The 26,680-nt window shown below is 39.2% G+C and overlaps 1 protein-coding gene across 1 annotated transcript in view; it reads left to right on the top strand.

Moving 5' to 3' along the window:
• PPP3CA (protein phosphatase 3 catalytic subunit alpha) overlaps window positions 1-26,680 on the top strand; it is a 198,833-nt gene that overhangs the window by 132,176 nt on the left and 39,977 nt on the right. The window contains exons 3-6 of the mRNA XM_085325599.1: window positions 5,862-5,986; window positions 14,943-15,054; window positions 16,076-16,221; window positions 18,437-18,576. Of these exons, the coding sequence (XP_085181725.1) occupies window positions 5,862-5,986; window positions 14,943-15,054; window positions 16,076-16,221; window positions 18,437-18,576 (523 nt within the window). The remainder of the gene's footprint in view (window positions 1-5,861; window positions 5,987-14,942; window positions 15,055-16,075; window positions 16,222-18,436; window positions 18,577-26,680) is intronic.

The following is a 26,680-nucleotide window of genomic DNA, read 5'->3' as shown; positions in this document are numbered from 1 at the left end:
AGGCTGCTTGGGGTTTCCCTGCTGCACCTGTATGTTACTTGGCTTCTGTTTCATCTTTGAAGCAAGCATCTTCCTGAAGATTCCTTTTTCTGAAATATTTTTCAGAAATATTTTTGTGAAATATTTCTCTTGATGAGAATATGTGATTGCARTTTGTTGTTAATACCGATTCAACGATGGTAAAGTCATCAATTTTGCATTCAGTGATTGAAAGAAAGATGGATGAAAGCCCACTGTAATTATGTTGGATAACCAGATATGAATATGAGTGGGATCATTCTTCTTTTGGAAATACACTTAGTGTAACTAACATTTGTATGAAAGCCTGTTATGTTAAGTCTAGTAGATGTTTGCTTTAGATGATATGTTACCTACTGAGCTGTCTGAATGATTCTGACTTTCATTTGGGAGTTTAAGTAAGTAAGTAATGAARTCTGCAAGTTCTTTAAGCATCTGTCTTATAAGCAGAGACAGAATTACATGACTATAAAGCAGTGTATGTAACTTAACCACAGTGCTTATGTCTTGAAGCATTTTTGAGAACAACCACAGCTCAAAATTTTTGAACTTTCTTCTTTTGCTTCCTATTTTTCCTTCCTCCTTGCTTTCCAAAAAGCAATGAAAAAAATTTCTATCTTTGGTAATTACGAAAATGTTGTGTGCCACAAAACCTGCAACTTTTTAACCACTGCATATGTTGTGGCAACATATGATATTCCTCAAAAACAAGTATGCGGCACAGATTCCCTGAAAATTAAGTGTATGGTTTCAAGTGTTTTCCCTCCTATCAGTTGATTCAGTAAGCGCAGCCCGCCCCCCCCAGAGCCCATGTAGTTGCTCCTTTTGTGTGTCTACCACCACTCCTTCCTCACTTGATTTCTTCATTTTCCCTGTGGTAACTTTTCACTAGTCCCCTGGAGAAATGGTTGGGGCGCACTCAGTGGCTGAGGCAGCCTCTTGGCTGTGTTATCCCATARACCTGGAAAATGCAGTAGTTGTCGGACCATCCCTCCAGCCAGCTGGGAGGTGTTGGTTTACATGATGTGCTCGTCCCGGTGGCAGGAAGGCTCTGTTAGTACTGGGTGGCTTTGGGAAACATGGAAGCACGTGCTACATAGGGGAAACCTAGGCAGCTATGTTTACCCCTTTGCGCTTTACAGCCTGCATTCTGAAGTGAAGCTCCACAGGGCGTCCTTTTTCCTGTAGGTTTTGAAAGAGGTGCATGCTGCTATGCTGAAGCACAGTCTCCGAGCTATGCGCAGAGACATCCCTAGCTCAGTGGAGGAAAAGTACAGGTTTTCAAACAACGGGTCGTATTCCCTAGCACATCTTAGTTTCATGTTTAAAAGCTGTCTTTGGTTCATTTTTGAGTAAGAAGAAAATCCTGTTAACTTCTGTAACTGTATAAGTTTGCAGGTGTGCCTTCTGAAGCAGATGACTGAGTGTTGCAGATGTGCTTCTAATCCCTGATGATATTTGAAGCTGGGAGCATAATCTCTTGATGCTCGATTTATTTGAAACGTACAAATGGAATTTTCCTATCAGACTACAGCATTCAGCCAATTAAGTATATACATGATAAATGAGAAAATAAGTGCAGCGTATGTGAATTGTTGCATGCAGAAAATACTTGAATTCCCTGTGTTTGATATACTATGCTTATAGCTTCTGGTTTTAATATGCAGCTGACGTGGAAACTGCACAGTTGGAAAATTCTATGGATTGAGCTGTACATGGAAAAGAGAATTTAAGTAATCTGAAGAGCATTTTCAGACATTTTGTTTGTGGCAGCAATCATTGCAGTCTAAATCACTGCTCTACTGCTTTGTTTTCTATAAATAGGCTGGCAATACTACTGTTAAGCCTTGGACTTCCTTCGGTCTTAGTAGAATTTAACATAGTAGTTTCTATTTCACTGCTGCTTGTTCCTTTGATGTAATTCAGAGGCAGGTCCTCTAAGTGAAGCTACTTGAAACGAAGTTAATTTGCATTAGGGTGGCAATTAAAAAAAGCTTCCTTCCTCCTGTGCCCAATTTTCATTTTTGTAATAAAGCAGGGTTTTTTTCGACAGTTATAGTGAGTTATATTTGGTCTGCTTCTCTAATGTACGGCCCAATGGATTCTAGTTGGAAGTAGCTAAATTTGAAGTCAGGATTGATTAGGGGACCCATCATAAATAGGGAAAAACTGTTCAGAAACACGATTTCTTCAGTCGTTACATGGGGAGTCCTGTGAATCTGAATCTGCGGGAGGGGCCTGTGTTTTCACGACGAACTTCAGTAGGAGTGCACAAGTGAAGAGTGCTTCTTAAAGCTTCTGGCTGCAGGAACGAACTCAGTAGGAGATCACTTGAAAACCCTTATAAAGGAATTCTTTATACAGGGTGGAGCGAGCTTCTGGAGCTTGCTGCCATGGGAGGCGCTATAGGTAGGGAGTATCAGCCGCTTCAGAAGGGCACGTTCGCAGGCGACAGGTCTGGTGCCTGAACTGCTCCCTGGAAGTGGTTAGGCAGTGGAAACGCTGCGTGAGAAATATTCCGGATTTGAGCTGTGTGAGGGCCAAGGAAAAGAAGGTAGATCTATAGCTTTAAAAGCAGTTGATTTCAGACTACAGGTGGAGTCACACTGCATACAGTTCCTAGAAAATTGCCCTTCATTTCTGAACAAGAGCATCTATCAAAATGCATATGCAAACCGTTCACTGAAGGGAAGTTTTAGGTGTATATACCAGAACCTGGGAAATATAAGATTTTTAAGCTATTTCATGCAATTCCAGGCAAAACAGTGATTACATTATCTGTATTTGACATTATGGTCTTCAACAGTAATTCTGAGATCTTACCATAATAAATCTGAATGTTAACTCTTAACTCTGAATATTCTCTCCCAGTTTTATCTACTGATTTTATGCTTTTCTTTTGGAACTACTTGAATAGCTTGGGAAGGTTGGACTTGAGGGCTTTCCAGCTTTTTATTATTATTATAGCTCTTTTTCTTTTTTCTTTTTTTTTTTTTTTTTTTTTTTTTTTTTTTTTTTTTTTTTTTTTTTTTTTTTTTTTTTTTTTTTTTTTGAGTATGTTTCTGGGTATGATATCAAATTTAAGAAGAATAGGGTACTGTGTGTAAAATACCTGGAATTTACATCAACCATTGATTCGGAGGTCCGATTCAGAATTTTAACTGGTGGTTTAAAGGGTTCTGCATTTTTTGCCTTTTTAYTTCTACCCTCTTCACTGTTTTGCTCACTCTGCTTTTCTGATTTGTGACAGATTTGTGGACTTACAGCATGCTAGGAGAAAGCTTTTGTACTTTGATTTCTTTGCAATGGTCTCAGTACACTTACACAAGCCTGTTCACACACATCCTCACCAAAAAAGTTCACATTCTGCTGCACTTTCATGAAAGTGCAAAAGTTATTTCCATTTAAAGTCTTTCAATCTTGTTCAACTTCACATTCTTGCAGTTGGAGCAATGGGGGCGGGCGATAATTGGTAGAACTGTACAGTTATATAACTAAAAGCTTTTCTGCTGGAAGTTAGGAGAGCAGATTGGTTTGGCCATCAATACGTGACACGTGTTTTTCATCTTCCCACAGTGTCCATGCAGAGGAGTACAGCTAAGCAGTGTCTATTGGTTTGGTAGATTAATAGGTTCAAATACAACATGATCACAATTTTTTTCGTGGGGTATAAATTTTTGTAGGGAAATATGTTTTATATTATTTGAGGAGTTAAGTAGTATTTATTTTGCATAATTAATGGAAATGTAATTTCTTAGCCAGAAATTACAACTCCTGATGGCTTTCAACATGAAGGTGCTCATCTAAAATGCATGGAAATTAAATTGTATCAGCTAGGAAGAGAAGGTTATGCAATGCAATACAGCGGTGAGGAGAGTATTGCATGCTATTTTATGGGGAAAATACACTATCATAGGACAGTGCTTGGTTAGTCAGTATTCATGAATTGTGTCAGTAATTTCACATAAATAGGCATGAAAGCAGTGGCTGCAAGATGAATGTTTTTGCTGTATTTTATTGATTTTTAGTTTTTGTATGCTATGGCAATATTATAGTAATCTCATTATTAATGTATACATTTGAAAAAAGTGATTTAACTACCTGATTGCATAGAAGCATATAACATAATGTGACACCTGACTGTGCTGAAAGACGACAAAATATGGACACTGTTTGTCTTTCGAGTTTGTTGGATTTGGTGTTACAGCTGCTATGTAGTACTTGTATCTATATTGTAGAGACGTGACTTCAGTTTCTCCATGGCATGAAATAATTTTGAAGTTTGCTTACACATGGTAGAACAAGACCTTTGCCTGAGTTTGACTAAAAGCTCAAGTGAAGGTACTGCTTGAATACGAAGGCTGGAACCATTACGTCCAAGGGAGCATCCAAAGGCTACTGAATTTATCCTAGCAGGAAATAGGAGGTGATGATGCTGTTGCAGGATGAGGATWAGGATCTCTGACCCTTGGTTTGTTCAGTCTCTTGCACATCAGGATTTGTAGTTGCTGAAGGGAGAGCCAGTCTAAAAGAGGGAGGAATCAGAGTCAGCCAGCCTTCTGTGCAGGGTGCATTTGTCGAACAGGCCAAAGGGAAGGAAGCCACCTCCCTTTATGAGCTTACAAAAAACCCAAAAATCCAGCGGTAACAAAACAGTTTTGTTGAAGTGTAGTATATGTTTTTGTACCTTAGAAATAAAGCAGCATTGCTGAAAACGCTCAGAACTGCCTAAGGCTGGTTATTCTGTCCCATCTTCTCAGGCTAAATTTGTCCATTATATCCCCACTCTCCTGGGGGACCAAGCCACGCTCTTTCTCTTGAGATCTCTTCTCTCTTTTTGGTTTGAGGCCTTAAGGCTTTTTAGTGTGTTCTTTCTTAAAGGTTGTTGCCTGGAAAGGCCTTGGTTTGGCCCTAAGTTGGGGAAGCTGTTCCCCCCGCCTCCCTTCTGGGCAGAGGAAACAAAATGAAGCAGGCTTTGACACAGCCTTGTTAGTTAAGCTTCCATGCGGGACTCCAAAAGCGTTGCCCGCCTTCATGCAGACGATTAAATTCACCCAGCACTGAGTGTGCAGTTTCATGAGATAGCAGAGCTAGTCTGTTAGCTAAGACACAAAAAGAGGCCCCCTTCTTAGCCCTGCCTGCACATCTTCTTTGCTCTGCCTGTTGTGGTTGTACAGAGCTACTGTTTTTAGAGAAGTTGCTTTTTAGATTGACTTCAGTGAGGTAAAACAGAGCAGAACTGCATGGAGTCATATAGAGGAATAAAAGTTAAAGCTTGAAAAAGCAGTATTCTCGTGTGTAAGACGTACTTTGGGAAAGCAGCAAGCCACTTCTATATCCAGTTTCTTCCAGCTCTGAAGAAATTGGAAGTCAAATTTGTCAGTTTGTCCAGGGGCTCATGTGGGACTGGCATACTTTACTTTCTGTGGAAGGCCTATTGGTGTTTATCTGGGTTTGAAATTGGGATCAATGGAAGAAGTAAGGTTGCTTGGACATGTTCTCTTTTTCAAGATTTCTTTGATTTGTCATCTTACTATTGCCAATATTGTGTGTCCTGCAGGGCAGTGGGAGGAATGAATAGATATCTGCAAAAAATAAACATAGGTCAAATTTGCCTAACAGCGCTCCTCTAATTAGTTGGTAGCCTTTTGCACAGAGAGATGGATGCACATYATAGAAAAACAGCTTCTGAACAGCTGCCAGCTCTCACAGGTCATTTAACTAGAGGGTGATGCACAAAATTGTCATAATGCATTTCTTATAAAAGGGAGCGACTTCAGAATGCATGTGCCTAAGATGATCTTAGCATAGTGAAACTGAATATTGCTCTTTATTTCTTCTAGTTTGTGGAGACATCCATGGACAATTCTTTGACTTGATGAAACTGTTTGAAGTGGGAGGTTCTCCTGCCAACACGCGGTATCTCTTCCTGGGGGACTATGTGGACAGAGGGTACTTCAGCATTGAAGTAAGTTCCCTATTTCTCTTTTCGGCTGTGAAACTGCTTGCAGCCTATTGCGTATGTTTAACAGCATAGTTCAACCAATTCAGGACTACTGAAGCTCTTTGAGGATACCACCATGAACAAGAGAAGTCCATATTAAATGTCACTGTTGGGGTTTTCATAAAGGTTGTTTGGTATCCAGCCAAATCCCACTGTGTGTCTGTGCTGGAGAGCTGCAGATCTTAGTTCTACTAGCGACCGTCCAAATATAGCACAGAAGGCAGTCTGCTCTGCAGCACGTACGAACTAAAGAGAAGAGGAGACGTGAGCTATTAGAAAAGAGTCAGGCAAAATGGATGGCTCACAAGTTTGATTGTTAGTTTTATTTGATCTAGTCTCCTGGGTGGGAAATCTTATGAAAATGGAAGGACTGGGGAGGAGGAAATCGGACCCCCCCCCCCCCCAAAAAAAAAAAAAAAAGGCAGCAGAAAACCTGCTGTGCTGGAGATGAAGAATGAGTGTTGGCTAGCTATGGCTTGCAGGAGTGGATAATTTCTGGCCCTGATACAGCACTGGAATCCCCAGAGAAGAAGTGACACACGCGTGCCTGCTTGAGGGCGGTGAGACCTGGTGCAGGTCACCAGGATCGGGTCGTAGAAGGTGGAGGTCAAATGATGAGCGTTCTGGGCTGCCTGCCTTGTGAAGGAAAGTCCATGAAGGAAAAGCATCTTGTCTAACCTATCTGCCAGCCTTTGACTGGAACTGAGTCAAACGCAAAAAAAAAAAATACATCTTTCCAATGCTCACAAAACAAACTGGATTTTTTTGTTCCATTCTGCTTTGCTGCTTGGCTTTGTGAACTGGCAGCTGAGATCCATGATTGTCAAAGAAAATCAGTTTTGTTCATCCATGTTCACAGCTGAGCTAGTCAGAAAGTTTTGCAGCRTCTTTTGAGCTATGACTTGGCTTTTTTTCTCTGAAAATTTCAGGCCTTAACTCTCTTTGACTTCAGGGAGAATGCCATTACCTAGTAGAAGCAGTATAGGTCCTACAATAGGAGATTGTGTATCTGTGTTGAGATGCACTGGCAGCATACAAGAACACAAGCTCCTGTTTTCATTTTTACAATACAACATTGACAGYGGATCATGACATCTTAGTACCTTGTTGTCATATTGATATGTATATATGTAGTCACAAGCAGCTGAGCTATTTGTAGTGTACTTTTTGACATGYGCTAGTACACTGTCCTGCCAATTTTATATTTATAGTATAAAGAGAAGGTCCTTATTTTTAAGGTTCTATAAAACCACTTTTTATTAGTTCATTTTAAAATTTATTTTAAATGAATGTTCAGATGTGGTAGAAATACACGGTTCAAATGCAAATGCTTTAAAAACTCAAGCACTGCAGAGTTAATTTATCCTCCTGCCATAAATCATGCTTTGACTGGTCTCATAAATTAATATAGTCAGAATTTAGTTCCACAACCCTTTAAGCCCCTCCAAGTCAACACTGTGTTAATGCTTTTCCTTGAGCCATGTGTGGCTGCCCTTTCCCTTCTCTGATCCATGCTGAGCTGTATCATTATTGTCTTGGATTCATATGCTGGACTGATGGGGGAGGCTGGAAATGTGGAGTTTGGCTGTACAGGCTTAACCTCCTGTGCAGCTGAATCTTGAAATACTATTTTCAGTTGTGATAGCCTAGTTCAGGTCTCTTGCAGACTTGGATTGAGCCAATGTTGTATCTGGAAGATGARAGTTTGTCTTGACTTCTATATATGTTTTTATACAAGGCATATAATACAAAATGCAATAACTTGTTTGTGGGAGAGGGGAGACAGAAAAAATAAATTCCTTAAAGTTATTCATTTAATAATCTGCAGATATATATTTAATAAATTATATTCTACATTTAGGTGTTCCATTCTTTTTCACTGAAGCAGTACTGGCATCTGTCAGCACAAAGGAAGTGTCTGAGTTATCACTTATTATCCCTTTTTGTATTTAAGGCTCTCAAATTAGTGCATCTTTGGTCAGATAACTGATTGATTGTCCCCACATGTCACCTTGATTAAAGAATGCCTTTAAAAGAAAAGGCGGGTTTCTGTGTTATAAGTGTATTTGGAACCAGAGCTGTGCATTCATCAATAACTACTTATTCCGTGTAGCACTGTAAGTAGTGACAAGGAAGGGAAAATGGTGAGGAATGCAATTTGGCAGGTTGCAGGCTGCTCCTTGTGGCAGAAGGGGCTCTGAGTATGTCTGGCAGGCACCAGCTCTACCACTGGTTTGAGCTTGCTTAGGAGGCATGATGCCTAGCCTGATCTCAACATGTATTTTCACTGCACCAGTCGCCCTGAGTACTTTTGTTATCCATTTATCTACCAYGCTCCCCTCTCTGCCAATATAGACATGAGACTATTGTAGCGCTGGCGTCTTTCCAAAAGAGTAAGTTAAGCAGGTGGTCCAAGGTACCAATCACCAGTAATATGAACTTTAAAAAAATTCCTTCAGCTGCCGTGTGACACTAGTGTAAAACTTATACCACTGAGCCCAGACCGAGCTGAATACTGACAGTGGGCGAGATAATCCCTGTCTGTGGGCTGCAGAGCTTTTGGGATTCTTCTGGATGAAAGGTAGTATATAATGTAAGCTATTATCATTAAGAACAGAAGAAGAAGAAATTGCATAAGGTAGGTGGAAGGCCTTTGATAATGCAGAGGGGAAAAGAGAAAAGTGTTTGTGTAAGGCACTCAGTAGAAGTGAMAGTCCTTGCCCTGTAGAGCTTTGCATCTAAAAGCTCGATCAATCCTTCTCACGTGTGCTCCGTTTTTACCAATCAGAGTTAGTTCTCTCCCTTGCTTGGAGAGAGGGTGTTTTATGCTTTTAAGATTAGGTCTAAATAAGGTGTTGCAGGATCAGACACTACTAAAGAAGGTGCARCAGGTAGATGAATCAAATGCAAATGCCAGAACGCTAGATGGAATAAGACTAGGCACAGTTTCCTGGCCTGGACCACATCTTTATCCCTCTGCTGCACTCCCTTTTCCATTTGACCTTTTGGCAGGGCCGGAGCATTTTTTCTCTTAGAATAAGTCTTTTGCAAGTTGCAATGTCTGATGTGGTGCACTTGTTTCCCAGGCTCTGTAACTGATAACATTTCCAAGCTGTGCTTGTTCCAGGGTTTTGTCTCTAGGCTAGAAACCCCTCAGTTCTCACTTTCAAACAAGTTAATGGTCATGGATAAAAGTAACCCAAATGATCAAAACAGAAGGCTTTTTAAAAAATCCAAGGAATAGTTAGAGCATAAGTGATTCTGCAGGAGTGGATTTTAAGGAAAAATGGTATATCTTTACCTGAATCTGAAAAGTTTATTTTGAAAGTGAGATGCAAATGTGGTGTGGTGGAGAGGAGCATATGTATAGATTGTTTTTCAGCAAATTATTTGAAAAGTGACAATCAGAGTAAATACGAAGTGTAATATTATTTAAGTGAACTATTAGAATTTTCATGCTCAATCCCACCTGAATCATGCTGGTTGAAGTTTTAATCATATATCGCAAGGTACATTCTGATTGCTTTTGACAGAGCAAGTAGTTAAGATGCTGCAAATTAAACTGAAGTTCAAAACAAAACTGGACTTGTGTTTTGAGGTTCAAAACATGCGTACTTCTTCATTTCCCCAAATGCACACATTGAAATTCCAGAAAAGAAAAACTGTTTTTGTGGTATTTTTCTAACAAGAGAAAAGTGAGATGTTTGGAGAAAGTCCGAACATCAGGAATCTGACTGTTGGACCTAGCATCAATTAGAAAAGCATMTGGGGCTTTTCTGTGAACTCCGTGAACTTCTAGGAAGTGTTAACTGGTCTCTTCCAAGAAAGTAATTGCATGTGGCAAATTCTTGTTAGTAAAATGTGGGTGAAGCAAATGCTGGTGAAGTTGTGTGTGTGTTTATCATCTCCCAAGTCCACATGCACTTTCTAGAACTTTATTAGAAAAATAAACACCTAGTTTTCTGCATTGCTGTAGTGTGTTAATGTTTCCCAGTAAACAGCTTGACTGTAAATRTTTTTGGCAAAGTCAGTCACTTTATTCGTTTCTTGCAGAGAATRCTAGTGTTTTAATTATCCTAAATTTCCTTGCCATTGTCTTCTCTCTGGCATTAGCAAATATGTTTCTTGTATCAACAATTTGCGAGTTGTAAGATCTCACTTCTGCTGAGGAATGYTTCTCAGAGCCCAAATATTCAACAGTGAGGCAATTCAGCTGCCTTCACAGCATGCCAAAACCTCCTTTTGGATGCAGGGAGAGACCACGGGCTAGTGCCAAGGAGGTAACCTGCACCATTTTCCCCTCACTGCTTCTCTCTCTCTCTCTCTCTCTCTCTCTCTGTGGGACCAAGGAGGAGAGCTAGGAGCTAGCACTTAGATGCAAGTTTTAGAAGTGCTAATTAGGAAAATAAAAACAAAAAGGAATTTACTTGTCAAGTTTTAGTTTTAAATTGAGATCCTTCCAAGCGCTGAAATGGGAGTAAATGTGGTCTGCACACTAGAAAAGAAAATAAGGCAAGTAGCAATGTTTTACATGTGATCATTTTAAATGAAGTCATCTGGGAGACTAACTAGAAGAGTGTTTCAATAATTAAAGTACCATGCAAGTGTCAAAACARGATCCTTAGAGAATATTCAACAGATGTTTTTTTTTTTTAAAAAAAAAAAAGATTCTCACATAATATATGAAAAACAGTTACTTCATGAGACGCTGATTTTCACAGTAGCAGGCTTTTTGTATGTGACCTCTAACATACTGGGCACTGATTTTAAAAACACATAGATCAGGTAAAATAAATGCAGAGTGGCAAAAAGTCTGCTGAACCATAAGTTGTCATTGAAGAAACTCTGGGTGCTGTAAATGCTGCCTTATCTCTGCTCTGCAGCACAGCCTAAAGTGAAGAGATTTTTTCCTCATCCCCTGAAAGCTGGCAACCACTGAACAAAAGCCTGGCTGCAGCGAGGTCGATATGATTTTTTTTTTTAACCTAACTTTCAGTAGTGTCTGGAGTTTTCTTTCCTTGTGCTCGAGGGATGGTAGCTCAGGAACAGCAAGAATTCACATTGCTTGTAATTATTTTGGTTACGGATGCAGTGTATCTCTCTTTGTTCCTGAAATAAAAGGCAAAATAAATATCTGTACCAGGAGTATGAATACAGTTGTATGTGTAAAGATGCATAGTTTCTGTTGGGATAGTTATTCATCTTTAGAAAGCTGCATCTCTACAAGATGCTGTGATAGTGTAATTATTTCAGTGCAGCTGTAAGTAGTGCAGTTTTTCTCCGTAGGCAATGTCTGCATTAGCTACAGCATGAATAAGCCCTGTTAATATACTGTGTCATAGTTTACAGGGCATCTGTAGCAACATTATTAATGAGTGGCTCAAGTTACCCTTTCCAGTGTGAATTACCTTGAGCGTGTTCACAGGTAATTTCAGCTCCCGGGGAGCACCCAGCCCGGAAGGTTGTCTTTTGTTATTCATTCAAACCACGTAGCAAACGGGGAGCTGCGGCTTTTCCTTCCCGGCACAATCAGAAAAAGAGCACATGTGTACTGTGTCAGAAGTGTTGCTGTTGACGTGGATGCAGTCCTCCAGTGATGATCACTGGTTTTCAAGATTGCTTGTAACCTGAGATTCATGCAAGAGGTCTGGAGGTTTRGGTTTCCTTTTCAGAAAGTGCGGAGGTCTCAAATTGTAAGGAGGCTCGACTACAGCCTGCAACTATTGAGTTAAATCCATAGTCAGTCTTGACAGTATGTACCTTTGGCTTACACAGCGCTTAATTTCACAGAGCATTTTTCCTGATGGTGAGGATGCCTGGAGCCTCAGCAGGAAAGCAGCCTGACTGTGGGAGCTGGGAGGTAGTTTGCCTCTTTACTTGTAAACCTAACGTATCTGCTATTTCAGTAACAAAGATATTGAACACGTAAGCTAGTGATGCAGTCCGAGGCCTGGCATTTAAGAGACCTATCGTTTTTTCGATACTGTGAAGTATGAAATGAGACAGGCCAAAAATACCTTAGGGAAGCCCAGACTGTAAAGTCACTGCTGTGCATTTTTTGAAGGGTCAAAGCAGAGAAGATGAACAATGGTATTCTTGATGGAAAATCTTGGAGCAAAATAAAAAGGAGGTCTTTAAATTTTGCTACTGGGAAGCAACATTACTAAATAATTGGATTTACAACACAGATAAATGACTGTAAGGCTGTAGACTTTGACTTAAAGAAAAAAAGTACAGTATGTAAAGAATAGTTAAAATATAAAGCCAGAATATCTGTGCATTATGATACTTGGACTTGTTTTTTTGTATGTAGATGACTGTATAAGCTGAAAAGCTATGAAAAATTGTCACACACATTTGTTGTTTAGTTCACATGGAAAAAAAAGTGATCTCTAATTAATTCTTGTTCACTAGCATGATATTATGTCACTTGACTTATGATCAGAAAGAGAGGAAAAAAAAAGAAATTATCTAAACAAAGAAAACCTTAAATATGATACCACTTAAAATTAAGAAGTTTGGATGATGGACTTAAATATGGACATCACCTCATGGGAGCACAGATCTTTCTGGACTGCGGTKATCCCGCAAACATCTTCTTTATTGCCCTGTCTCTGCCTGCTTCTCCTGAGTGCTTCAAAGGAAGCCTAGGAAAAAAGCCTGATAAGCAAATGTATGGTGATCTAGCCATGAGTACCTGATGCCAAAATGATAAAACTTGCAGGCTTTCCTCATTTTCCCTGCTTCCCCAGTCTGGACAATGTTATAACTATCTAATGCTTCTTTCAACCTTGCCAAGGTTTTATACCTTCACAAATGAAAGCAAAAAAGTTGCAAGGGAAATCTAAACCATGCCATTTTTTTCTTAATAAAGTGCTTCATCCAAGCACTCCTCATTCTGCTTTTTTAAATTATAAGGTGATTTGGCAGGAGTAGAAGCCCTAGGGYAACTTAGATTTAACTTTAAAAGTTGGAGCTTCTCTCACATGAATGGAGATGTYACTTTAAACTTCTTGTCTCACAACGTTTACCTCAAGTTTTTGCATGAAGCAGCAGATTCAAGGAAGCTGAAGATTCTGGGAGTGCTTGGAAGCCAAAAAGCCATCGTCAAGCCCAGAGTTTCACTGCTATCACRTTGAGAAGTTCAAGCCTCCTTTCCCATTAAGGTGAAATCCTCAAAGTCCTCTCTCGGTACGAACTCTGGAAAATTGTCCCTAGGCACGCTCTTGGTGGTAGCCTTGGGCCGTCACAGATGATTCCTGGAGCCTAACAATGTAATTTCACGCTGGTTATGTCAGGGCAATTCCCCTGGCTCAGGCRGAGCCCCTGCGGGAGCAGGCTTGCCTGTGCTCCCAGGTCCCGGCGCGGCATGTCCCGGCCCTTCGGCTCCTTTTATYGGCCTCTGAACGCTCGCAACAGGAGAACAGAAATTCCAGAATGCAGACAGACCATCCAGATGTTTGCATGCAATAAATTCAAGACAATCTGCAGTACTGTAAAATGCCTGCTGGCATGTAATTATCTACAGAAAGTGTGAGTTTTAGCACAAGCATAGCAATGTTTCCTTTCTTTTTTTTTTTTCCATTAAGGATGAGAATCATTTAGCAAATGAAGAAGCAGATACCAAACTGTTCAAAAGTGGTTAACAGAATTCTTCTATTTCTTCTTTTTAGCAAGAACTTCTGAATTGTAGAATGCTGTTTTAAGTACCTTCTGSGGATCCCAGCTGTTGATTATTAAAACAGATAAAGCATTTTGTCAATGAAATGAAGTGGGTCGTTGGGAAGGCAGTTGCATATGCAAGTGGTAAAACTGAATATCTTGTTTTTTTTTCCCCCCGCTTAGGTAACAGTTATGCAGTTTACATGCATGTAAGAAAGAAAGAGATCAGGGAGAAAATGTTCAGAACAGTTTTCTAGCTCATGTTTTTTGTCATACCATGGACCTTTTGTTATTGCATTAAAACATGTGTTGAGCATATCAGCCTGGCAGCATTGGGAGGCTGAGCATGCAAAGGAGGTCCACTATTGTCACATGATATATGTATCTTGTTTCCCTTGACTTCTGTAGAGACATGGGTTTGTTAGCCAAGCGCCTGGCCAGTGTCATCTTGGATAAATGATAGTCCTAAATTTTGCAAGTTTGCTCGTTTGTCAAGAGCCTCGTAGTGCTTTGACATCATTGCTGTATGAGTGCAGTTTTCAAAAAAAAAATTAATCAAATGATCAGATGGTCTCCAGAGGTCTGGGCAGAGGTTAGCACTGCTAGGTTTTCTATTTTTATCTTTAAAAAAAATCTATCTGAAAAGAAATGCCATCTCAAGTAGAAATCAACTTGAAAGGCAAAGGGCTTTGTAGCAGCTTTGTAGTAAATTCATTTAATATGAGAGCTCTGTTGCGTTCTTCTCAGTTGTTTGTACAGAACAATATAAAATGAATAACAAACGTGTTCATTGCAAGTATTCATGTAAAAAATTGTGTAATATTGGAAGCTAAGGTATTTCCTGAARTATGAGTTAAATTGCTCTAGGGCAGCCTTTTCTTTAAGTCAGGAAATGCAGATCTTCCGGTGAAATCGCTTCCAGAGTGGCTTTCTGKCCAACCTGCCAGGCGGAATGTAGTCAGTTTATTTTAGAGATACACAGCGATGCTTCTTAACAGCCGTGACAACCGAAGGTGAATACGGAAATATAATTTAGCAAAAATGCAARCCTTTATTTAAAAATATTAATACTAGTTTCAGCCATTCCAAGTTAAAGAGCAGAGAAATGCTTGCCTGCAGTATATGAGCAGTTACTTTTAGAAATAGTGGTAATATGTTGTCATACGTGACACTTCCTTCTGCCTTTTTTTTTTTTTTTTTTTTTTTGTCATAAGTGATTGCATTATGTAACTTTCTCTTTTTTGTTTCTGATTTGCAGTGTGTGCTGTATTTGTGGGCCTTGAAAATCCTTTATCCCAAAACACTGTTTTTACTTCGTGGGAATCATGAATGTAGACATTTAACAGAGTATTTCACATTTAAGCAAGAATGTAAGTCTACCTTGTGACCCTTTTTTCAACAACTAGAAGCTGTTATTCGGTGAGCGTTTGGTGTTTGTTTCCCGTTGGGAATTCGTGGTGGCCTGGCCGCTGTTCCCCGGCGGGCAGTCGCCTAGCAGRGGCACGCGGGCCGGCTCCAGGCGGAGGCGAGCGGAGACAGCGACCCCCCGAACGCCTGGTGCCGCGGGCGCTGGGTGCTCTAGAGAGGSGCTCTGCCCCGTGGTGGCCAGGCTAGCCCGGGAAGCAGCGCCTGGTTACGGGAAGGCCACRGGAATACAGCATTTTCACGCTTATTCTGGAAGTTGGCTAAAATCTTTCGGTGTTCTCTTTCTGTAGGAATTCCTGTCAATGTTGAAAAAAGGCTACAGTGACACAGAAAAGCTCATTAGATGTGAATCTTGACTTGCACAATGAACAAAAATTTCTGTGTTACTGTAGGCTGCAGCTATTACCATAAGTCTATGTTCCCTCTTTTAGCATCAGGGATAAAGCAAATGTTAATTGGCTCAAAGGCTTCATGGTTTACTGAGTTTAATATGTGTATTGGTAAATTAACATTTCAGCTTTATTGTACCACYTCATTCATTTTATAATGGCATTTCTGTAGATAATTAATTATAAGGGAGTGGGTTAAAGTTCTGCTTACTTTATAGAGAGATTCCTTTGAGCTGTAATGTTGTAGATGATAACCATTCAACAGACATTTTAAGGCTTGCTGTATAAATTTCATAGCAGACTATAACAGTATATTAAATTATTTAAGGTTTTTTAGAAAAATAAAACAAAAAATTCTGCAAAGCTTATTATATTTCCATTAAAATCTGAAGATATTTTCCAGCAGTAAATAGCAATAGTTTAAAAAAATCTTCTTGGATGAAACAAGCTTTGGTACAGTCCTCTGYACAAGAGAGAGCACTTGAGAGCAGGATCAAGATATTAAACACCATCTAATTATTTTTTKCTATTCTGAAATGTTGATGGCACTTTCTGATACCGTCTTAATCTTTGAAAGGTAAAATCAAGTATTCAGAACGAGTATATGATGCCTGCATGGATGCCTTCGACTGCCTTCCCTTGGCTGCTCTGATGAACCAACAATTCCTGTGTGTACACGGTGGCTTGTCTCCAGAGATCAACACCTTAGATGACATCAGAAAAGTAAGTCTGAGTAGTGCTCCGGTTTAAGTGAGCAGTTAATCACCAACAACTAAAACCTGATTTCTGTCATTGTTGTTCCTTTGCGGAAGATGCTTTTATGTCACTTTGACATTCATGTTGACATTATCACCTTTAAAAGGTCTTTCAAAATTGGAGAACATAAAAGGAAATGCTGCAATTAGTCATATTTTATTGAGGAGAAGAAATTACTAGCATTCAATAAAACACAATTATCATCTTTGTATGCTGGAAAAAATGTGTTAGGTTAATGAGTATTTAGGAGCAAATGAGTGTGTAGAGCTAATTTATTGTAAGTAATATCTTCTAGCATATTATGAGCATACTTTCTAATGATTCCTTGTGCAATTTCTTGGACAGAAAAAAAAATAAAAAAACTCTAGAAAAACTCACAATTCTTAAATATATAATAAAGAACTGTAATAGGTCTGTAACCAATACAGTCAAAATAACATTACTATTTGAAAAAGATTCRAGATCTCCATTCTCAGTTGGTCCTGCCACATTTTTAGTGGTACTGCATTTGTGTGTGTCCAACGAATTGTTTAAGTGAGACTTAGTAACTTAATACTTATATTTAACTCCTGTGTTCTGAAAAGAGTTTCTTATAAAACTCATACCAATTTGGAGAACAGTGTCAAACAGTTTTTTATCATAATCCAGTGTTGCTGCACATTATCATGTATTAATTTTTTTCAGATATTTTGATTAAAAAAAAAACTCAGTTGATAGTTCTTAAAAGAGGCATTAAACCATTTATACTTAGTATTTCCAGCAGTAAAGATTTTCATTTTTCTTGCTTGCAGTTTGAGATTTGTAAATATGGATATGCATTTATTTTGAGCTTTAAAGTTGCTGAAAAATAAATTACATTCAGAAATTAATTTGTATCCTCTTAAGAAAGTAATATGTTAAAAAAAAAACGATAAAGACATGTTTTACTTAAAAGCAATTAGAGGAAGATATTATCTGCACTTCTAAATTGCTGAATGTAAAGTTTTGTTTGGGAGGTGAAGGTTCACTGTTTTATTAAACTAAAATATTCTGTGCCTAAAAATTAGCTGGGCTTGCAACAATGTAATGACAGATTAAAAATCTTCAGCACTCAGATTCTAGATTAGGGTCATTACCATCTTTGCTTTTTTTGTCTACTAGCAGGTTTATTCATCTTTAGCAATCATCAGGAAAATGTTTTGCATATTCATGAATTGTTATTTAATTGAGATGGATTATAGTTACAAAAGCATGAATTATTTAAAAGGCTGAAATAAGTTAGAAGTGTAGGTATGCTATGAATATTTTATGACAAAGATGCAAAGTTAAAATTGTAGAGGTCTGTTATTAAAACTTTTAATTGAGTGTTGAAAACATGCAAAATCACTTTTTTCTGTTTTAATATTAGCTTAAAAATGGTATGTTATTGAGTCACTACTTGATCTTTCTGGTCAGAGCAGAGAACATGACAGACTGCCAATGTGCCCATCTTAACGACGAGGTTTTAGATACTAAAGAATTCTTGCAGAGAAATATTGACTTCTAGTATTTCCCTACTTTATTATGCTCTATCTTTTTTGCAGTGTGATTCTCTATAATTTGAATTTTTTGATTAGTGGTCATCCAGAAAGAGGAATTTCTAACTGCTTAAATAAGGTTAAGGTTGCAGTTAATGAGAGCAAAAAGATTTTCATGGCAAGATGCTACAATGCAGAAATGTTGTCTTGCTACTTTAATTTTAAAAAGTATAATTAAATCAAAATGAGAATTTACTTCAAAATATTATGTTTTTTTATTTTTTTTATTATTTGCTCCATAAATTGAATGCCAGAACAGTTGACAAATAATGAAATACAGAAATGCCCTCTTTTTCTCTCCTGTTGTCCACTCAGATTCTTGTAAAAACAATAAGAAAAGAAAAAAAAACAAGAAAAACAACTTGCAAACAAAATTTACATAGGCTAGGAATAGACTWTATCCCTTCATTTGCAGATACATCTCTTCCGGTCCGTGTTAGCGGAGCGTGTTACTGTTACTCCAAACCCATAGCTTTAAAGCCGAGAGCAGCCCGAAGCTGACTTACAGAATGGTTTGGGTCCTGCTTTGGCAGCCCCGGGCATCCAAAGCAGCTGCTTTTGCTTCTGCGTTTCTGTGAGACGTAGTTGAAAGAAGTTAGTATTTCTCTGTCTCCTATTTCTCTTAGTTAGATCGATTCAAGGAACCACCTGCGTACGGACCCATGTGTGACATCCTGTGGTCAGATCCRTTAGAGGACTTTGGGAATGAGAAGACTCAGGAACACTTTACTCACAACACAGTCAGGGGTTGCTCGTACTTCTACAGGTGAACGTCCCTCCTTCGACCGCACGGTTGTGTGTGTGCGCGCGGCTTGTGAGCAGGCGGTGGGAGCGTGTGCCTGAGCACTGTGCTGCTTCTCAGAGCGTTGCCTTGGGGAGAGGGCTGGGTCTTTTCCCTGCAGCCTGGCTTTGTTTCCATGTGYTTCGTCTGGTTTGCTTGCCTCTTGCCTTCTCCCCGCAACCTGGAAACCCAAAATGACCTAATTTTATTCACCAAAGCCTGTGTGTTTTGTTTATTTCTAATCTTGTAAGTTAGAGAGTAGGAGTGGTCCTTTTTAAAAGGGGAACGTAACTAAATTTCTAGTTTGAGAATTTTAAGTTAATTTTGAATTAAAGACTAGTACTGGAAAACTCTGTTTTTCTTCAGGATAGRTAAGAATTTTGAAACATGGTACTAAAAGCCAGATTTGCATCCAAGAGATCTGATGAAYTTGTGAGATTTGTGATGGATCTAAATTCACCGTGGCTCTTCTGAAAGATGAACATTTAATTTACTCAGGAAGCTTCACAAGCAGGAAACAAATTGAAATGAAAGTGTGATTTCCCCACACATACAAGCTTATTTTTTTTCCAGGTTTGTTAAACTTTTTCTCACATCTGAATAGTTCTTGCCAAGAAATTCAGGATTTGAATAGTATTGATTAAAAGGGACTTGGTAAGGGCTAAACTGGAGACAAGTGCCTGTACATTCTTGCAGATGCATGTATGGACTTAAACACAGAGGCATCAAATGGTAATTCAGTTCTGAAACGTTTTCTTTACGTTAATGTTATGTTAGTGAAATGTAACTCTAAGAATATTCCTGAAGAACAAAAGTGACAGGGATATAGGAGCATCCAAAACAAATTCGTGTGTTTAATTTATGACCATTTAAAGGAAGGAGTCTTTTTTTGTTGTTGTTGTTGTTCTTTTGCTTAGTGAAAATTCTCCGTGTTTTTGGCAGGGTTTCCAATGTCTATCGGTGAGAAGAGCCAGAAGACTGTCTCCGTTTCTTCTCCCATACATTAAAGCAATGTGTTTCCTTGGGCACTTTGGGCACTGTTTAGAAACATGTAGAAAGTAAATCAATGACTTCAGCCAGCAACCAGGAGATACAGCCACTAGCAGAGACCTCCGTGTTGGTAACATTAGCAGAAAGGCAGCAGATGGTTTGGCTTTTAGAAATCAGTTTTCCTAGGCCTTTCTTTGAGCAGTAATTGCTGCAGCATGAGAGGGAGGGAGAGAGAAAAAAGGCACTTGCAGGGCAGCCCGTGCTGGCGACACYCACCTTTCGCGCAGAAGTAATGCTGCAGCCTTCAGATCAGTGGAGCCGGAACGCGCTCAATAGATGTGTTTGGTCTCATTATGAAAGAAAGTGTCAAACTGCTGCAAACAATTGATCTCTGCAGAAATGGGCTTATGACTGTGAGGGCTAAAATCCTTCCTTTTCCTTTGAATAGCACTGAGCATCACACCTGCTGCATGCTAGGACTCCCAGGCACCACTCACTGYAAACAACGAGGAGAAGCAGTTTCCGTCCTGAACCTCTCTTCAAGTGAAAAACACTGGAGGCATGCTTAGCGCTTAGATGTGGGAATTATTGCATACTGGAACAACTTCTGATTTTAAGTGGTTTTTTGGAGCAGTGTTTCTCCATAGCRCCACAAAACTTCCCCAAAATATATATACAGTTTTCCCTGAAAATGAGATAACTGATCTAACCGATGTCCTGTCCGGAGTCCTAGTCAGAAAAGCAGGTATTTCAGAAAAAACATGAAAAGCTGAAATAAATGTAAGATGCCTAATTGTCAGGTAACATATCAGGGAAATGAAACTGCTTAATGACACCATGAGATGACTGGCTTAGAGTCACTTTCGTCTAAGATCGTGTAAGAGCAAGTGTTACTCTTAAAGCAAGTATCTAATTGTTCTTAAAGTTCACTAATCTGCTTGCCTAATGATAATCCCTGGTGGTAAGTTACCCACCAAAACTGTGTGGAACATCTAATTTTGCCTGCCTTTTCTAGTATATTTGTGAGAAAAGGAGTGAATCTTCTTAAAACAGCAAGTTCARCTTGTAAAGAAATGGCTTAGATTATGCAGCCATTTTTCAATACTGTTCGTTGATTGAACGGATGTCGTTTTTCTCTTCATCGAATAAGAGTTGTTAGTTGTTTCCAAAATGGAAAGGTAAAAGATAGAAGTAGCCATTTTCTAGGAAGGTCAGGAAGATTTCAGAGATGCATGTGAGCTCAGGAAAATGATTTTGAGATGATTAGGAAAATGATTTTGAGATGATTAAGGTCCCTTAATTGCAGGAAATAATTGTAATAAATAATTTCCATTTTATAGGACATGTTCACTGTAACATCAAATTAAAGCGACTTTTCTGTGATATGAAGTTGTTTCCTGTAACAAAATACTGTGAGAAGAATTACTGTGACGATAGTATGGTGTTCTATATACATGCTACATGTTAACAGGAGTTTCCAGCTCAGTATCCTGTTAAATCTTTTCTATTCATCCCCAACTTATTTGTTTGTGAAACATTGAGCCATTTATGAGTATGAGCTCAATATATTTGAGAAAGTATAATGAGCTTTTCACTACATTTATTAGGTGATCACTCAGGTATGGCTTATTGAATTTCAAACTGATCAAGCTTTTATTCAAGAAATTTCCTTTGGTGTGCAAATTGTTGCAACTCTTACGGCTAGCACTGTGAAATGTCAGTTCTTGAAATCATAGGCCTAACTTGTCATTTGAAGAGGTAAAGAATAGGTAGCTTATTTTCAAGGGTGCTAAGAGTGAGCAATTAATAAATGTCTTTCAAATCCAGTAGCATTTCACAGTATGGATTGTCAGAATTTGTAGACCCGTGAAAATAGCAATAAAGCAATGCCAGAGTGAAAAATAGATGTGAAATTTGAGTAATCATTGGAAATTTTTAAAGTCTTCTGCACCTCAAAGTGAACAAACAATAATTGTGGGACTTTGTTTCTCCTTTTTGAAATTTAAGCTTCTATGACCTTTACAGTCTTGGACATTAGCCTCATGCAATTTCATGACAGAGTAAAAATAATTGATGGTCCTGTTGGTTCTGTAAATTAGTTCTTAATTATGAGATAAGTGAAATTTTTCTTTCATCCTTACCCACAGAAAATGAGGTTGTATTCAGGGAGTGTTATGGAAAAAAGGGAAATAATTAGTTCCCGTGATTCTTCTTCTTTCAGATTTTTCTGCTGTTCTGGCCAGTAAAGAAGTTTGCTCTTAGTTTAGTAGATTTGTATAGTTTTGAATTTATTTAATATATATTTATTTGTGCTTAGATAATTGCACTGTCTTGTTAATGATCCATTTCACTTCTTATTTCATGGACTAGTAGTACAATAACTCTCAGGCATTTCTGTGAGAAGCATATCTAGCATGGCAAGATATGCTGCTCACCATCTTGAGAAAGGCTTCTTTTGCTGAACAGAAAGCTTGGAAAAGCCAGCAGGACTCTGTCAGAAATACTGCTAACCTGAGGAGAGACAGCCAGTGAGTGGGTGTAGACAATTATTGAGGCATGGGGGAAATCTGTTCTCTCTCAGCCCCGCTGGGATTGCGAATGACATTGTTCCTGTAAGATTTACTGCATGGGTGCAAAATTAAAAYGTTGTTTCATCACATTCAGACAAAGTTACGATGAGCATGCACGGTCCTAGCCATGAAAATTGCAATTGGCTCCTTGCCCAGCTTGTTTAATTTCCTTTGTGTTAAAGCTCTGGTAAAGAATTTTGGGAGCTTGGTTACACTACTGAGTTAATTAGCAGTGTCTTATCCTACATAAAATATATCAAGGGCTTCCTATCAGGAGTAAGCACATGTGCAAGCTTAGCGTTTGCTTTCTGCGATCATTTATGCATGTAAGACTCAACTGATGGCTGTTAACAAGAGTGCAAGAGGGTTGTGAGCCTGGCCAAAGTCTTAGATGGCTGTAGAACTTGAGCAAATACTCRGGAATTAACTGCGGACGTTAAGTTTTGGCTTCCTGGGTTTTTCTAAGTGAGCTTAATACTGGTTCTTAAAGAATGCTGAGATTAGTAAAGCCATTTGACTTTTGGCTGCATTTTCATATTTTTCAAAAGCAACAAAAATAGACAGAAATGATCAGCAGTGGCACAGAGTAGCTCACCTGTACCAACATCATTTGCTAGCTGTGGAGAAAAGGGAAGTGATTTGGTCTTACCAGTGCTCAGGAGTAGAAGAATTTGGGCCCTGCCAGCACGAGTTCAGTGGTTTGCTTGCACTCTCAAACGGAGCATAGTATGCGATGCCTAGATAGCTCTGTGCTGAAAGGCTTTTCTGGGTTGGCAAGTATTTCACTTTAGGGGATGAGGCGTAGTTATCCGAACATTTCTTGCTGCAGTTTAAGCAGATGACTTTGCCTGCCTTTCCATGCTCTCTTCCCCAAGCCCAGCAGCCCTTTATTGCCCTCCCATTTTCCACTCAGTTGTGTTGGTAGAATTGCTCATGTGCTTCATCAGATCAGGGAACATACCCAGCTTTAACAGAATGACTCTGCAAAAAGGTATATCTTTGTTTGTTTGAATGCAATAGAGCTCCCTGCTCGGTTTCTCAGTGCAGCCCTAGGGACAGCACATTCAAGGGCAGGAAGAAAGCGTGGGGGAAAAGACGTCATGGGAGCTCCCTAGGAGAAGTGGAGCAGCAAAAAATCCAGAGGTGACTTTGGCCTTGGGAGACTGAAATGCAAGGTAAATGAGTTTTGCTGAAATGCCTATTTAAGTGTGCATATGATCTTAGAAAGGCTGTTGGGCTAAATTTTAATGTCTTTTTTTTTTAAAAAAAAAAAAAAAGTTCTAGTTCTTTTTCAGTGGTATGATGAAGGACATGAGAAAACTTAGATTTTTTTTTTTTTTTTTTTTTTTTGGTAGAGGTTCACAGTAGAACCTCAGCTCTACCTCCAAGCCATGTGTTTATAAAAAAGTGTTTATTTTTCTACATACGCATCTTTTCCTCTGCTGTTTCCAGGGTTTGCTGTATTTGAAAAAAATTTAAGTACTTTCAATTGTTATCTGGTAACGCTGTACAAAAGTGTATATGATGGTACAACTTTGTAATTAAGCTTGTAACTCTGTTAAAACTGAGTATTAAGATATGTAGCTGACCAGTACTATTTTGCTGATAGTTTTCATGAATATAAAACTGAGAAACAGGATAATGATAATTACAGTGGGGAAGTTTTGTCATAATCTTTCCTTCAAAAATTTTCTCTTTCATATGTCGAAACTAGCTTTTATTATTAATCTTTCCATCAAAAGAGCAATTTGTGGAGATTTTAATGTAAACTGTCAGGTTGAAGTTGTTCCTACAAAGTTGTTCCTACTCACCTGTCCAACTCTTCAGGTAAACATAACGCAGTTAAAGGTAGGATTGATCAAAGAGCAGAAAGATCACCAGAAACTTCTGCTGTTGTGCAGATATGACTGCTGCTGCAGCTTCCAAATAAGTCGTCTGGGGAAAGAAATAACTAGTTATTTCTTGTCATTTCTTCCTACCTTCTAGAAAAGCAATGTGTAGATAACTCTTTTAATTTGGTGATGATTTCAAAACTCATGTACAGTGTATTTATCAAATGTACATGACTCCATGTTTTCTACCTTGTGCACATCAGGGTGTTTTGCTCGATGTTCACATTTCCCCTAACTGCAGAGCTAGCTGATGACTCCAGTGCTTGGCTGAAACCTTTAAATTAGACCTGATAGCTGACAGATCCCTATCCGGCCATGCCGGAGCTGGAGATCACCAGGCTCTTGGAGTGTAGGATCACACATCCCAAGCTGATGTGACCTAGAAGAGGCTGAGACAGAAGCTGTTACTATTCYTGTAGTTTGGAGAGGGTTCAGGAAGTTAAGGCCTTGAAGAATGAAGGAAAGCCCGTGCTCACAAGGTGCCTGTACTCATGCTGGGGTTGAATTGAAGTGTAGGTACAGTTTTAGATGCAAAATAAACTCTGCTTAAAGAATGTATGTATATAGAATTGTTAATTTTCAAAATAGTTTAGTTTTGTCAGTGTCAATCAACATTTTTATTGAGATTTGTTTTTGAGAACTTACCTTTGTCTGTTTTCATGCGTGTGTTTTACGTACACACATACACACACACACACACATGTGTTCCTGTGAGGAGGACTGGGTGTCCCCTGGCAAAACTGAAAAGCCGGCAGCAGGCAAAAAAATATTTACAACTGTGTGTGTGTGCGCTGTGGGCCCCAGTTTTTCTAGTTACTGCTGGAAGACCAATTTTACTTAATTTTAGCAATGTATTGTTTTTCTCTTCAAAACTTAATAATCATGCTAAATATGTAGCTGAACATTTGTAGAAATGTATACGAGGAATTTCAATCAAAAAAGAATGCTAAAGTAGRGAATATCATAATCACATATTCCGTGGAGAGTAACATCTTTCTCGCTTCTCCCGGGGGAATCTTGTTGTCTCTGTGAGTCGCTGCTCCGCTGTGATTCAGCATGGCACACGGAGCGCGGGCAGCGGGYGAGGCGGTCGGGAGCGGCCTGTTGCGTGGGGGCTTCTTGTTTGTTTGTTTTCCCTCTTGGCCACCTGTTTTATTTCTGGCCAAACTGCAATCTGGGCTCTGCAGAGCGAGGCAAGGAGGGGGGGTGTTTCTGGAAGGGGGAAAATTATGAAAACTRGTTGGGAGTTTGCTGACAAGACGGTAACTTTGATTCGAAAGAACCAATTTGTCCAAGTTGAAAGTCTTTTGTGCAAAAGTTGGTTTCTAATAACTTTTGCTAAGGTCCTTGGTTTTTTGGCGTCTTGTATGACTTCCTGTTGCTTTATCTGGAGAGATCCTGCCCTCCAAAGGACCAGAGCTTTGGGATGTCTCTTTTTACACCTCTGGATTTCTCTCTCCAGATTGYTCTAGACTATTCAGAAAGAAGGGGAGCATGATTAGAGGGACCTGCTTAATATAAAATTGCATTTAGAGAGGAACAAACTGATCTATGTAACAGTTGTGTGACATATGTGACAGTAGTATACAGCTGAAAACTTTGCTTCTCCCCAGCCCCTGCTTCACAAGTGGCTAAAGCAAAAAATTGGTGTTGTCTTGCCTTTTGGAACTAAAATATCYAGATAAAGCACTTACAGGGTAGTGGTCTGGGTAATATGAGTACCTGTTCATTACAGTTGCCAGTTTATTCACWTAAGGAAAAACCCCTGTTTTGCTCAGCGAAGATGACAGGCAGAGTTTTTGTGAATGCTTGGAACACTTTGACAACTCTGTCATTCTGAGTAATGGAGCTCACAGAGTCTGAAAAGGAGCCAAAGTCTGCTCACGGAAGTCTTTTTTGTATGAATTTATGAAGAATAAGGAAGTTAAGGAATTATTTTTAAAAAAATGAACTTTTGTACTTACCTTTCAAGTGGAAAGAAGAACCTATCATGTCTATTTAGAAGCGTTTTTACCACTTCATTATGACTRCTTTCAATGCAGTGCTTAACACTGATGAAAAGAATACTATGGAAAAAACTGTAATAGGCCAGACATTTTGAACAGCTGCACTGATAATGAACATAATCAACTGTCTATCAGATTTTTCATTATAAACCCCAGTTTTCAGAAGTTAATGTAAAAATTCCTAAACAAAATGTACCATAAGTCTACATTTAGTCACAATTAATTATGGAAAGAAATGTATGCAAGTGAGTTCTCATGAGCCAGTGGTGCAAACGGCAGCCTGTCAGCGTTCGAGATCGCTGCAGTTGCCAAAGCCGTGTACCGCTCGTGATTTGGGCGTTTGAGCTGTTTTGTGATGGCAAACCTCCTGGGCGATTCCCCGCAGCAGCCGTGAGCCTGAGCGCCCGCCGTAGCCTGGCCGTCGTGCCCGAAAGCGGCAGCGCCCCGTCCCGCGGCRCTTGGGGCCTCCAGCTGCGAGTGGCTGTTGAGCTGCAAAACGTCCAGAAGCCGTGGAGGCAAGCAGTAATGCTTCCCTTGGGGAAGCTGAAGCAAGATGATGCATTAGGTTTGGTGCTAACTTTTCTTCTGAATTTTTCATCTCTTTCATGCATAAAGTAAAAATTTGATCKGG

Source organism: Rhea americana, unplaced genomic scaffold (genome assembly GCF_003343005.1).
Source record: "Rhea americana isolate MKP2758 unplaced genomic scaffold, rheAme1 scaffold_99, whole genome shotgun sequence".
NCBI classification, from domain to species: domain Eukaryota; kingdom Metazoa; phylum Chordata; class Aves; order Rheiformes; family Rheidae; genus Rhea; species Rhea americana.
This window is presented reverse-complemented; position numbering and strand designations above follow the sequence as displayed.